This window comes from Zootoca vivipara, chromosome Z (genome assembly GCF_963506605.1).
Source record: "Zootoca vivipara chromosome Z, rZooViv1.1, whole genome shotgun sequence".
Taxonomy (NCBI): Eukaryota; Metazoa; Chordata; class Lepidosauria; order Squamata; family Lacertidae; genus Zootoca; species Zootoca vivipara.
Window position 1 is genome coordinate 2715575 of NC_083294.1, and position 13474 is coordinate 2729048.

At 46.2% G+C, this 13474-nt stretch overlaps 1 protein-coding gene across 6 annotated transcripts in view; it reads left to right on the plus strand.

Annotated features, from left to right (window-relative positions):
• The window catches only part of SLC25A25 (solute carrier family 25 member 25), a 43056-nt gene that overhangs the window by 11312 nt on the left and 18270 nt on the right, over window positions 1-13474 (plus strand). Inside the window, exon 1 of one of the 6 annotated variants that reach the window (XM_060270620.1) lies at window positions 629-2132. The exons of 2 other annotated variants lie outside the window; for them this stretch is intronic. In XM_060270620.1, coding sequence (XP_060126603.1) covers window positions 1926-2132 — 207 coding nt within the window. In that variant the 5' untranslated portion in view covers window positions 629-1925. Of the gene's footprint in view, window positions 1-628; window positions 2133-10655; window positions 11434-13474 lie in introns of those variants that run through there. 3 more of the 6 variants (XM_060270621.1, XM_060270622.1, XM_060270623.1) reach the window with 3 other exon arrangements.

A 13474-nucleotide genomic window follows, 5' to 3' on the forward strand; every position in this document is an offset into this window, starting at 1 on the left:
CCTAGCCAGCCTCTGATACTAGAAGTGAGCTTAACTGTAGAAAGATCATTTGGGGGATCAGATGGCAGAAAGTGAGCTATGGGCAGTAAAAGCATTGAGCCATCTCCTTTAGGCACCTATGTCATTACCACATAAATTTGTATTTACATTGAATATCTAGTTTGGCCCTTATTCCCCTGACAAGTATTATCTAGCTTCCTGGTTTTTTTTTTAATCGTTAGACTAAGGTAAGATGTTGGGCATAAACATTGAATGTAATCTGTCACAGTGTATTAAAGCAAACAAGATTAATTTGAACAAGGAGAAATGTAAAGTACTACACTTGGGCAAAAAAAAATGAAAGGCACAAATGCAGGATGGGAGACACCTGGCTTGAAAGCAGTACATGTGAAAAGGATCTAGGAGTCTTGGTAGACCACAAACTTGACATGAGTCAACAGTGTGATACAGCAGCTCAAAAAGCCAATGCAATTCTGGGCTGCATCAATAGGAGTATAGCATCTAGATCAAGGGAAGTAATAGTACCACTGTATTCTGCTCTGGTCAGACCTCACCTGGAGTACTGTGTCCAGTTCTGGGCACCACAGTTCAAGAAGGACACAGACAAGCTGGAACATGTCCAGAAGAGGGCAACTAAAATGGTCAAAGGCCTGGAAATGATGCCTTATGAGGAACGGCTTAGGGAGCTGGGTATGTTTAGCCTGGAGAAGAGAAGGTGAAGGGGTGATATGATAGCCATGTTCAAATATATCAAAGGATGCCATATAGAGGAGGGAGAGAGGTTGTTTTCTGCTGCTCCAGAGAAGTGGACACGGAGCAATGGATTCAAGTTACAAGAAGGAAGATTCCACCTAAACATTAGGAAGAACTTCCTGACAGTAAGAGCTGTTCAGCAGTGGAATTTGTTGAAACGGGTGCCGAAGTTGATATAATACGCCTTATGGGAGTTTCTAGCTTTTTGTTACATGAGGTCACCTCTTTGTGACCCCATGGACCAGGCATCCCCAAACTTTGGCCCTCCAGATGTTTTGGACTACAATTCCCATCTTCCCTGACCCCTGGTCCCGTTAGCAAGGGATCATGGGAGTTGTATGCCAAAACATCTGGAGGGCCGAAGTTTGGGGATGCCTGCCTTAGTTCCTACAAAGGCCCCTAAAGAACAATGATTTTGCTGACGTCGAACATAGGCATGGTTTGAAAAAGACAAGGGATTCCTTCCTCTGTTTCCAAGATTCTTGTCTGGGTCATGGTTCAGATGCTGGAACATCTTTTGAATGTGTCTTCAGCTCTGCTTTCCCCTGTTTATAATGCTGCCCCCCCCTTGATTGTTAGCCAGGTCGAGCAACCTCATCTTTGAGGTTATAGTCAGCACTCTGCAGAATTGTCTGCCTGCATGCAAGAGACTGTCTAGTCACACGCTTCCCTGATTGGCTCAAGATTGCTGCTTGAATAATGAACATGCTAGTGTTAGAAACAGGGATTGGCTGAGCACTGCTGCAGTGAGAATGCAGGCTGGATGCTCTGGGCTTCTGATCCTTTGATGTGTATGGGATGAGCTGGAAGCACAGGTTCAATCGCTACGGCTGTCTGCAGTGAAAGGATCTGTTACCCAAGCTTTCTAAGAGCAGTGCCTTTGCATTCTTTTGTTTAGCCTTTCCGTAACATCCAGCATCTTTGCTTCATGCTAGGAGACTTGCGATTTCCCCTTTCATTGTCTATTTGAGTAAACTGCTCGTGACGCCAGACACGACAGCAGAACAGCAATTTTGAAGGCAGGAAGCGGCTGCAACTCTTCTGCTGTTGTTGCTGTGTTTGAAGCATTGCCACGATGCAGGATACTTGGTAGTGCATTCACTTTTTCTTTTTCTTTTTAAACCACTGTCTGCAGTGACTTCTTTACCAGGGCTTTAGTTGAAGGGTAAGTGATGCTGCAGTCCCTCTGGTGGGGTTTTTCACGCCTTTTTTCAAAGGCTACATGTCAAGGCCCTGCTGAAGGAAAGGAGAATGAGGCAAAGGAATCTCCAGACCAGGGACCAAAGATGCTGGGGAAACCGCTCAACAAAGAGACTAATCCCTCTGAAAGGAGACCAACTATTCTATTGGTAGTTGGACCCGCAGAGCATTTCACACAGGTATTGTGGCTTTTATTCACCACCATCCTTCAGTGTGGGAATAACTCACTAGCCTGGACAGGTGTGTGTGAATGTGACATGGCTGTAAAAGATCAAGGATGGGGCATGCTAAGACTTGGTTGCATGGTTGGAGGAAAAGAGAAATAGTGAATAGTTTGCCTCTTGAAATGTTTTTTATGGAAGCGGCTTGATGGTAAAGCTATTATTAGGGACAAATATCATTAGCACTGAAAGATTATGTTACATAGAGGAATAATCTATATTATAGAGTGGCAGAAGTTCTTTTGATAGGAAGTGGGATGTTAAATTTGGTGCTTGTTTGGTGCTTATTTTACCGTGCTTGTTTGTTTAAAAGTATTTCTAAACTGCTTAATATTTAAAATCTCCAGGCAGTTTTCAAACACATTTATGGTTGTGTTTTACAAAATAAATGGGATTTGAAGCTTCTGGCTTTGTTATATTTTTAGAGATACACATTACAATAATTGTTGAACAAATTACAAAGCTTTGAGAGGGCATGATACTGGCACTTCAGTTGAATCGTGTTTGGCTACAAAAACCTGTTATAGCATTCAAGTTATGAATTTACTTCAATGTAGACTTTCAAAGCAACAACAGTGGAATTTGCTGTCAAGGAGTGTGGTGGAGTCTCCTTCTTTGGAGGTCTTTAAGCAGAGGCTTGACAGGCATATGTCAAGAATGCTTTGATGGTGTTTCCTGCTTGGCAGGGGGTTGGACTGGATGAGTCTATGATTCTACTAGCTGACCCGGCATTGCTGTCAGCCATATATCAAGAATGCTTTGATGGTGTTTCCTGCTTGGCAGGGGGTTGGACTGGATGGCCCTTGTGGTCTCTTCCAACTCTAGGATTCTATGAAATGTTCATCTCTTTGTACTGTAGAATGTTATTTGGATTGTGTGTGTGAGTGTGTGTGTGTGAGAGAGAGAGAGAGAGAGAGAGAGAGAGTGAGAGATCATGTGAACCTTTTATCTCTTGATATGGGAACCTGCCTTTCAAGGGGAGGCGTGCTAAACGCCTTACACAAAAAGCTGGAGGACCACAGATAACTTTCCTCTATAGTCAATGCAATTTTAAAATTGTCACTTGCAGGGGGATAGAACTGAAGCAGTTATATTTTTAAAAGAACACCTTTAAAATAAATGTGAAATGATCTAGCCCCACAGCCAGTAATTTATTGCTTCGATTTGTTACAGTAGTTTACATTACAGGATAATTATATATCAGCACATTATTGTGTTGAAAACTCTGGTTCAGGATCCAGCAAGGGAGGAATTGGCAGTGTTGCTGGATGCTTCCTTGAAAAAATGCAATTTGAAAAAAAAATGTAAATACTTTACATCCAGGCTTTATCATTCTGAAAGCTTTTCCTGGCATCTTTTCCATTGAGATTATATTTTCCTGTGGGGTAGAGCCTTCATTAATTTTTCAAGCAAACAAGCCACTGTTCCAGATTATTCTTTCTCAAACTATCATTAAGCACACAGACTAGATCAGGCATCCCCAAACTGCGGCCCTCCAGATGTTTTGGCCTACAACTCCCATGATCCCTAGCTAAGAGGACCAGTGGTCAGGGATTGTGGGAATTGTAGTCCAAAACATCTGGAGGGCCGAAGTTTGGGGATGCCTGGACTAGATCTTTGGTATGGGCTGGGGAAACATTTTTTTGTGAGTGGCACAAATGCTCTTGGTTACTATTGGCCCTCTTGAAGGTCGTTCTTTGACAATGTCAGGCTTGGAAAGTCACATTTTTGGCTGGAAAACAAAGTGCCTGCTTTCATTTGAAATTCTGGAAGCTTTAGAAAGCAGGAGGATCTACAAGCAGAGCTTCTTCTATTGTAGCACTCAATTTCATAAATGCCCTCCTTAGCCAGCTTCATCAGCCTTCGTTGTTAAGATTTAGGCACCAAGTAATAAAACCAGTTTGCACAAACTTTGGTATTTGCATTCTCTCCCCAACCTAGTGTCCACGACTGTTAAATTTCTTGTATAGTTTTAGCATAAGAATTTTATTATATTAGCCACATTGGACATTAGATTTTATGAAAAGGCATAACATAAATAAGAAACATGCACATAGTGTGTTAGAGAACATATGTGACAATTAACATGCTTTCTTTTATTCCACTTTCTAGATAAAATGAGATGAATGCTGCTTGTGTGATGTTAGACTGGGAAAAAAGTCCTGCCTGTTGCTCTTGTTCCCCTGGATACATTAGACGTTCCTTAGCTATGTTGGCATCTCAGCTTGCAGTTAGAGAGGAACTGTGTGCTCTCTGCAAGAAAACTTAATTAGGGAGGTGGGGGTTGAGAAGGAGTCAAGCAAAGAAGCCAACAGTTAAAGGCTTCAAAGATTCTGGGACTACAGTGGTACCTCGGGTTACAAACACTTTGGGTTACAGACTCTGCTAACCTGAAAGTAGTACCTTGGGTTAAGAACTTTACCTCCAGGATGAGAACAGAAATCACGCGGCAGTGGCGCGGCGGCAGCGAGAGGCCCCCATTACCTAAAGTGGTACCTCCGGATAAGAACGGTTTCCGGCTAAGAACGGATCGTAACCAGAGGTACCACTGTATTTGCTTGGCTTCCATTACTCTTTCAGAGACAACATAAAAATACTACCCTCAAATAAGAAATATTGTTGTTGTTTAGACGTTTGTTGTTGTTTAGTCGTTTAGTCGTGTCCGACTCTTCGTGACCCCATGGACCATAGCACACCAGGCAGTCCTGTCTTGCACTGCCTCCCGCAGTTTGGTCAAACTCATGTTCGTAGCTTCGAGAACACTGTCCAACCATCTCGTCCTCTGTCGTCCCCTTCTCCTAGTGCCCTCAATCTTTCCAAACATCAGGGTCTTTTCCAGGGAGTCTTCTCTTCCCATAAGGTGGCCATGAGAAGTCTACCGGAAGTCCACAAGGCCCCCAGAGATGAGCTGCCAGCAGCATTACGCCGTCGGCTGGAAGTGAAGTCTCAGCATGCGGCCACGTGTCAACGAAAATGGCTATGCGTGTCAGTGCTGACACACGTGTCATAGTTCGCCATCACTCAGGGGTGTACCCAGGATCAAAACTGGGGGGGGGGCAAGAGAGGGAGGGAAGAGAGAGAAGGGAGGGAGGGGTGAGAGAGAGAAAAGGAAGGATGGCCAGAATCAGGCTATTTTGGAGAAGGAAGGTATTGTAAAGTGAAACAGGGATATAATTTACTGGGACTGAGTCAAGAGTGGTACTGGCACCTGATGTGAGAAGAGCAGCTTGCGATAACTACGCGTGCTGGTTGAGTGTTCATATGAGGGAACATTGCCATGGGGGTGATGGTACAAAATGAAAGCATTTATAAATACAAAAACTCAAATATTTATAAGTACAAAGCATTTATAAATACAAGCATTTATAAATACAAAAACCCAGGTGGTGCTGTGGGTTAAACCACAGAGTCTAGGGCAGGGGTCAGCAAACTTTTTCAGCAGGGGGCCGGACTATATTTTGAATGAATTCGTATGCCCCACAAATAACCCAGAGATGCATTTGAAATAAAAGGACAGATTCTACTCAAGTAAAAACACCAGGCAGGCCCTACAAATAACCAAGAGATGCATTTGAAATAAAAGGACACATTCTAATCATGCTGATTCCCGGACCGTCCGTGGGCCAGATTTAGAAGGCGATTGGGCCGCATGCGGCCCCCGGGCCTTAGTTTGGGGACCCCTGGTCTAGGGCTTGCTGATCAGAAGGCCGGCGGTTTGAATCCCTGTGACAGGGTGAGCTCCCTTTGCTTGGTCCCAGCTCCTGCCCACCTAGCAGTTCGAAAGCACATCAAAGTGCAAGTAGATAAATAGGGACCGCTCCAGCGGGAAGGTAAACGGTGTTTCCGTGTGCTGCTCTGGTTCGCCAGAAGCAGCTTTGTCATGCTGGCCACATGACCTGGAAGCTGTCTGCAGACAAACGCCGGCACCCTCTGCCTATAGAGCGAGATAAACGCCGCAACCCCAGAGTCGGACACGACTGGACCTGATGGTCAGGGGCCCCTTTACCAAATCAGTGAAAAATATTTACAAAGTAAAACAGCACACCAGTAATACCAAAGGGGAATTGTAACTTCCATAATTGTAGATTTCTAACAAACACCATTTGGTGCAGGCATCCCCAAATTTCAGCCCTCCAGATGTTTTGGACTACAATTCCCATCACCCCTGACCATTGGTCCTGTTAGCTAGGGATCATGGGAGTTGTAGGCCAAAACATCTGGAGGGCCGAAGTTTGGGGGGGATGCCTGCACCAAATGGTTTTTTTGAGAAATCTACAATTATGTAAGTTACAATTCTCCTAAACATTAGGAAGAACTTCCTGACAGTAAGAGCTGTTCGGCAGTGGAATTTGCTGCCAAGGAGTGTGGTGGAGTCTCCTTCTTTGGAGGTCTTTAAGCAGAGGCTTGACAGGCATATGTCAAGAATGCTTTGATGGTGTTTCCTGCTTGGCAGGGGGTTGGACTGGATGGCCCTTGTGGTCTCTTCCAACTCTATGATTCTATGGTACATCCCATTACGGTAGTAATACAGGAGCAGTGAAACTCCCTTACGCCTCTTCCCACGTTCCAGCTATGGTTACCAGTTTCCAAGTAGAGGTAGATTACGTTGTAAAAAAAAAAAAAAGTACAAAACGGTCATGTGCTTCAGTTTGAACTAAAAAGTGACGTCTCTGGTCCCTGCGCGGCTGGGCTCATACCCAAGCTTTAGATTTCTAGCTATCTCAACTAAAATATTTGTCTTGAGTTGAACTCTGTTCACTTATAGTTGGCAGACGAAACACCAGAAAGCGGCAGCGCTTTTAGCTCACTTGGCTGTGAGCACTTGGATGCTGGTTGGCAGAAGTGAGGTGAAGTTTGGGTTGCTTTCCCCCCGCCTCTTGCGCAGCCTGCTGCTGATCTCTAAGAGGATCTGGAATTTTGCGACAAGATCCTGTTTGCTATGGAGAATAGACGTCAGAGGTGGCGGGAGGGGGAGAGAAGGTTAATCCATGTTAGGTAACAGACATGAAAGGGCACAACTGGTGAAGTAATAACTTAAAAGGGCTCTGAACGGACGAATTGGTTGTCCTATTTTTCATGTTCAGCTTACCAGTTGAACATACAAGTTGTGGTGACATAATTAAAATTTTGTCAGGATTTATTACAGTGTAGTTTCCCCACAATGTAATGGTCTACCTTTCCAGTATAATTTGCATTTGTGAGATAATTCTGCTAGAAATGATGATAATAATAATAATAATAATAATAATAATAATAATAATAATAATAAATTAATAAATTATTGTTTGTACCCCCCTGTTGGCGGCTTCCAACAGAAGAATAAAATAATCGATTAAAAATTAAAAGCCTCTCTAAACAGGCCTATCTAGGTGTCCTGAGTGCTCCCTGGAAAGACAGATCCTGAAGCTGAGGCTCCAAGACTTTGGCCACCTCATGAGAAGAGAAGACTCCCTGGCAAAGACCCAGATGTTGGGAAAGATTGAGGGCACAAGGAGAATGAGACGACAGAGGATGAGATGGTTGGACAGTGTTCCCAAAGCTACGAACATGAGTTTGACCAAACTGCAGGAGGCAGTGGAAGACACGAGTGCCTGGCGTGCTCTGGTCCATGGGGTCACGAAGAGTCGGACACGATTAAACGACTAAACGACATGGAGAATGAGACGACAGAGGATGAGATGGTTGGACAGTGTTCTCAAAGCTACCAACATGAGTTTGACCAAACTGCGGGAGGCAGTGGAAGACAGGAGTGCATGGCGTGCTCTGGTCCATGGGGTCACGAAGTGTCGGACACGACAAAATGACTAAACAACAACAACAACAAAACAGGGCTGTCTTCTAAAAATCTGGTAGCTGTTTTTCTCTTTGACATCTGATGGGAGGGTCTTCCACAGGGCGGGCGCCACTACCGAAAAGGTCCTCTGCCTGTTTCCCTGCAACTTGGCTTCTCGCAATGAGGGAACCACCAGAAGGCCCTCAACGCTGGACCTCAGTGTCCGGGCAGAACGATGGGGCTGGAGACGCTCCTTCAGGTATACTTGACCGAGGCCATTTAGGGCTTTAAAGGTCAGCACCACCACTTTGAATTGTGCTTGGAGGCCGCACCCAGTCACCACTCCAGCTGCAGCATTCTGGATTAGTTGTAGTTTCCAGGTCACCTTCAAAGGTATCCCCACGTAGAGCGCATTGCAGTAATCCAAGCGGGAGATAACTAGAGCATGCACCACTCTGGCGAAACAGTCCGTGGGCAGGTAGGGTCTCAGCCTGCGTACCAGATGGAGCTGATAGACAGCTGCCCTGGACACAGAATTGACCTACGCCTCCATGGACAGCTGTTAGTCCAAAATGACTCCCAGGCTGCGCACCTGGTCCTTCAGGGGCACAGTTACCCCATTCAGGACCAGGGAGTCCTCCACACCTGCCCGCCTTCTGTCCCCCACAAACAGTACTTCTTTTCTTGTCAGGATTCAACCTCAATCTGTTAGCCGCCATCTATCCTCCAACCACCTCCAGACACTCACACAGGACCTTCACCGCCTTCACTGGTTCTGATTTGAAAGAGAGGTAGAGCTGGGTATCATCCGCATACTGATGAACACCCAGCCCAGACCCCCTGATGATCTCTCCCAGCGGCTGCATGTAGATGTTAAAAAGCATGGGGGGAGAGGACAGAACCCTGAGGCACCCCACAAGTGGGACACCACAGGTCTGAACACTCATTTCCCCCCCCACTTTCTGAACACGGCCCAGGAGGAAGGAGCGGAACCACTGTATGACAGTGCCCCCAGCTCCCAACCCCTCTAGACGGTCCAGAAGGATGTTATGATCGATGGTGTTAAAGGCCGCTGAGAGATCCAGCAGAACTAGGAAACAGCTCTCACCTTTGTCCCTAGCCCGCCGGAGATCATCAACCAGTACGACCAAGGCAGTTTCAGTCCCCTGGTGAGGCCTGAATCCTAACTGGAAGGGATCCAAATGGTCCGCTTCTTCCAGGTGTGCCTGCAGTTGTTCAGCAACCACTCGCCGAATCACTTTGCCCAAGAATGGAAGATTTGAGACTGGGTGATAGTTGGCCATATTGGCCGCATCTAAAGATGACAACTTTTGTATAATTCTGCCTCTGAGACTTTGTTCAGTTTAGTAGTTCAGTTTTGTTACAGTACTTCTTCCTGCTTTCAGCCTTAAAAATGGGTTTAACAGAGGTTTGATGTCCATCTGCCATAGATGCTTTAGTTGAGATTCCTTCAATTGCAAGGAGGTGGACTAGATGACCCCGAGGATCCCTTCTAACGAAACTTCATGTAACAAAAGTAGGATCCATTTTCCCCAAAGAAAATTCTTGGTTACAGCTTGTGGTATGTTTGGAGAGACATAAGTCACCTACCTAACTTTGGACATAGTGCTAAGCCAAATCATGGCTTGGTTCTCAGCTGTGTGGTTGGGTGGGGGAGCAAAACAGGCATGATTTCAGTCCTGTGCCCAAGCACACTGCACATGCATCTTGAAACCACAGTTCAGCTTAACTGTGCTTCAAAGTGACATGTACACCAGGACAATCTCAAACTGCTTGTCTATCAAGCTCAGTTTTATGTAGATGCAGCAGCTTTCAAAGATCTAGGGCAGCAGAGTTTATTCCAGCCCTGGCACCTGAGTTGGCCTTTAACTAGAGATGCCAAGGGTTGGACTTGGCACTTCTGCACGCAAAGCATGGGCTACACTGCTCAGCTACTGTCCCATCCCACAGTCTTGCAAGGCAGCTCAAGGATCAATCAGAGTTCAGCAATTGTAATTCCATAGCTAGCAGCTGGTTCCTGTCTGTAAATGCTATCTCCCGAATCCTCCTTGCTTCCCCCACAGTTCAAAGTGAATGGCTGCAAAATGGGAAATTAACCTTGTTCAGTACTATTGAAATCAGGAAATCAGCCCTGAGTGCTCACTGGAAGGAAAGATCGTGAAGCTGAGGCTCCAATACTTTGGCCACCTTATGAGAAGAGAAGACTCCCTGGAAAAGACCCTGATGTTGGGAAAGATGGAGGGCACAAGGAGAAGGGGACGACAGAGGACGAGATGGTTGGACAGTGTTCTTGAAGCTACAAACATGAGTTTGACCAAACTGCAGCAGGCAGTGGAAGACAGGAATGCCAGAACTGGACACAGTACTGCAGGTGGGGTCTGACCAGAGCAGAATACAATGGTACTATTACTTCCCTTGATCTAGACGCTATACTCCTATTGATGCAGCCCAGAGTTGCATTGGCTTTTTTAGCTGCTGTATCACACTGTTGACTCATGTCAAGTTTGTGGTCTACCAAGACTCCTAGATCCTTTTCACATGTACTGCTCTCAAGCCAGGTGTCTCCCATCCTTTAATTTTTTTTTTGCCCAAGTGTAGTACTTTACATTTATCCTTGTTCAAATTCATCTTGTTTGCTTTGGCCCAGTTGTCTAATCTGTTCAGGTCATTTTGAAGTGTGATCCTGTCCTCTGGGGTATTGGCCACCCCTCCCAATTTGGTGTCATCTGCAAACTTGCTCAGGACGCCCTCAAGCCCATCATCCAAGTCATTGCTGAAGATGTTGAATAAGACTGGGCCCAAGACAGATCCCTGTGGCACCCCACTAGTATTCTTCTTCCCTTAAAAAAAAATTGTCCCCTGTTAGCCCTTCCCATACAAATGGATGTTCCAATAACAGTTTGGGTTTCCTGAGTGTTTTTTTGCATAGGGCTTTCACTCTTTTTCATACCAGTAAAGTAGAACTGTCACATAGCCCTGTCTAGAGTAGCTCTGAAGCGTAGAAGAAGCTGCAGAGGGTTAATCTAGCCTGCCAGGGAAAGTGACGTTCGGGGAAAGCAGGGATTGAGCAATCTGGAGCTGCCTCACACGCACTTGTCAGGATTCCAGGGTGGCTGGGAAGGGCTTGAGAGACGCATGCTTCCCTTTTAAGCAGAAGGGTAGGGCTCGGGCAGCCAATCGCAGCCCAGCGAGGACAGCTCATAGGCATGTGTCATGAGCCTTGCCGGCATTTCCTCTCCAGCACGAGAAAGCAGAAAGGAGCGGAATTGGGTGATTTGCAAGAGAGCCTGAGCACAGCTGGGGGAAATGCTTTGCCTGTGCCTCTATGTGCCGACTTTCGGCGAGTCCCAGGCGGAGTTTGAGTACTTTGAGTCGAAGGGGCTTCCTGCCAAGTTGAAGCCCATCTTGAGAATGAGCCTTTTGATCCCTTCCCAGGAGTTCTCCACCTACCGTCAATGGAAGCAGGTATGAAAGAACGCATGTGAGCTGAATTGTTCTAATCTGTTCAGTATGCCTTCAAGAAGTTGAGGGTGGCACACATACCGTGTTTCCCCTTTTTAAAGGCACTGTCTTATAACCTTTTTTCCTCAAAAACAACAACAGGGTGGCTTACTTTCGGTGGGACGTCTTATTTTTTTTATTACCGATACTTTTTTTACGGCTCAGGGCGCTGCTGGGCTCTCTTGCGTGCTCAGCGCTACAGCAGCCACCGGTTCCGGGTGGTGGGGCGGCAGGTATCCTTGGCCGGGCCAGGCGGAGGCCGCTGGCTCAGGCGCTCTGCCCGCCCGCCACTGCAGGGCGCTCCAAGCTCTTTGGCCAGGCCAGGCAAGGAAGAAGCAGTGAGCTCAGTGGTGGCTGCAAGCACGGAAGCGGCAGGGGATGCATGGTGGACGAGAAGGCAGAGCGCGGCGGTGCAGCCAGCAAGGCGGGAGCGCGATCAGCTGTGAAGCGGAGCTTTTGGAGTGCCGCTTCACAGCTGATCGCGCTCCTGCAGTGCTGGCCGCATGGAGTGACTCTGTGAGTGGAGGTGCCTGTGGGGGTTGGTTTCCGCAGCGCAGAAGTATGGCTTATTTTCGGGGTATGTTTTATATTTCTCAAATGCTTCAAAACCCTGCCATGGCTTACTTTGACTACATATTAAAAAAGGCGAAACACGGTAGTTGCCTTTCCCCTCCTTTATCTGGACAACAGGCTGTCGAGGTAAAATTGGCTGGGACTGGGTCAGTGGCTCAAGTTTCATCTGTGAACTTCGAGGATCAAGTGGGTATCAGAACCCAGATCTCCCTAGTTGAAGCCCAGTTCTGTTCTGGAGACAGGTTCTAGCTTGGGATGGTTATTAGCTGCTGCTCCATAGCAGCTTTCAGTGTAAAGAGTGTTGGTGAGTCATCTTCCCTGCCCTTCCTCAACAAGTTCTCATTTTCCTTGCAAGGTAAATACAGTGTGGAAGATTGTGTGGAGATGTCATGGGTTTCCAAGACCCACCTGCTGCATTTCCAACATTCAGCCCTCATGCTGCCTTCTGCTTCATACTACCTATTTTCCGCAAAGCCTATGGATATGTGTTCTAATCATGCCAGTTCATGTTGGGCTCAAACTCCAGTTGGCTGTATATAATCTGAAGTGGGGGAAATCCTCCCTTTTAGTTTCATGTACAGGATATCAATCTGAGCAACTTGAGTAGAACTTCCCAGCATCCTTCTATAGAACACCCTGTGACAGTACTTTTGGCCAGGCCCTTGATTCTTCTGAAGGATGGAACTGGTTGTGCCTATTGTTGCTACAACTGAGCTACATGCAAATAAAAAGGGTGGAGAGGGATGCACCAGAGACATTTAAGGTGAAGAGGAGGCACATCCGGGGCTGGATGGCATTGTTCGTGGCAGGAAGAAGGAAGCATCAATTAATCTCTTCGTTTCTCACCTAACTTTCCCAACACAGGAATTTCAGTTCAGATAGCCAATGTTACTTCTATTCAGAGTATGCCCATGGAAATTAATGGGCATGGCTAACTTAAATTCATTCATTTCAATTGGTCTACTTTTACTAGAAATTAGTAGGATGCAACCCAGGGTTCAACATCTTTATCAATGACTTGGATGATGCGCTTGAGGGCATCCTGAGCAAGTTTGCAGACGACACCAAATGGGGAGGGGTGGCTAATACCCCAGAGGACAGGATCACACTTCAAAATGACCTTAACAGATTAGACAACTGGCCCAAAGCAAACAAGATGAATTTTAACAAGGAGAAATGTAAAGTACTACACTTGGGCAAAAAAAATGAAAGGCACAAATACAGGATGGGTGACACCTGGCTTGAAAGCAGTACATGTGAAAAGGATCGAGGAGTCTTGGTAGACCACATACTTGACATGAGTCAACAGTGTGATGCAGCAGCTCAAAAAGCCAATGCAATTCTGGGCTGCATCAATAGGAGTATAGCATCTAGATCAAGGGAAGTAATAGTACCACTGTATTCTGTGGTGGAGTCTCCTTCTTTGGGGGTC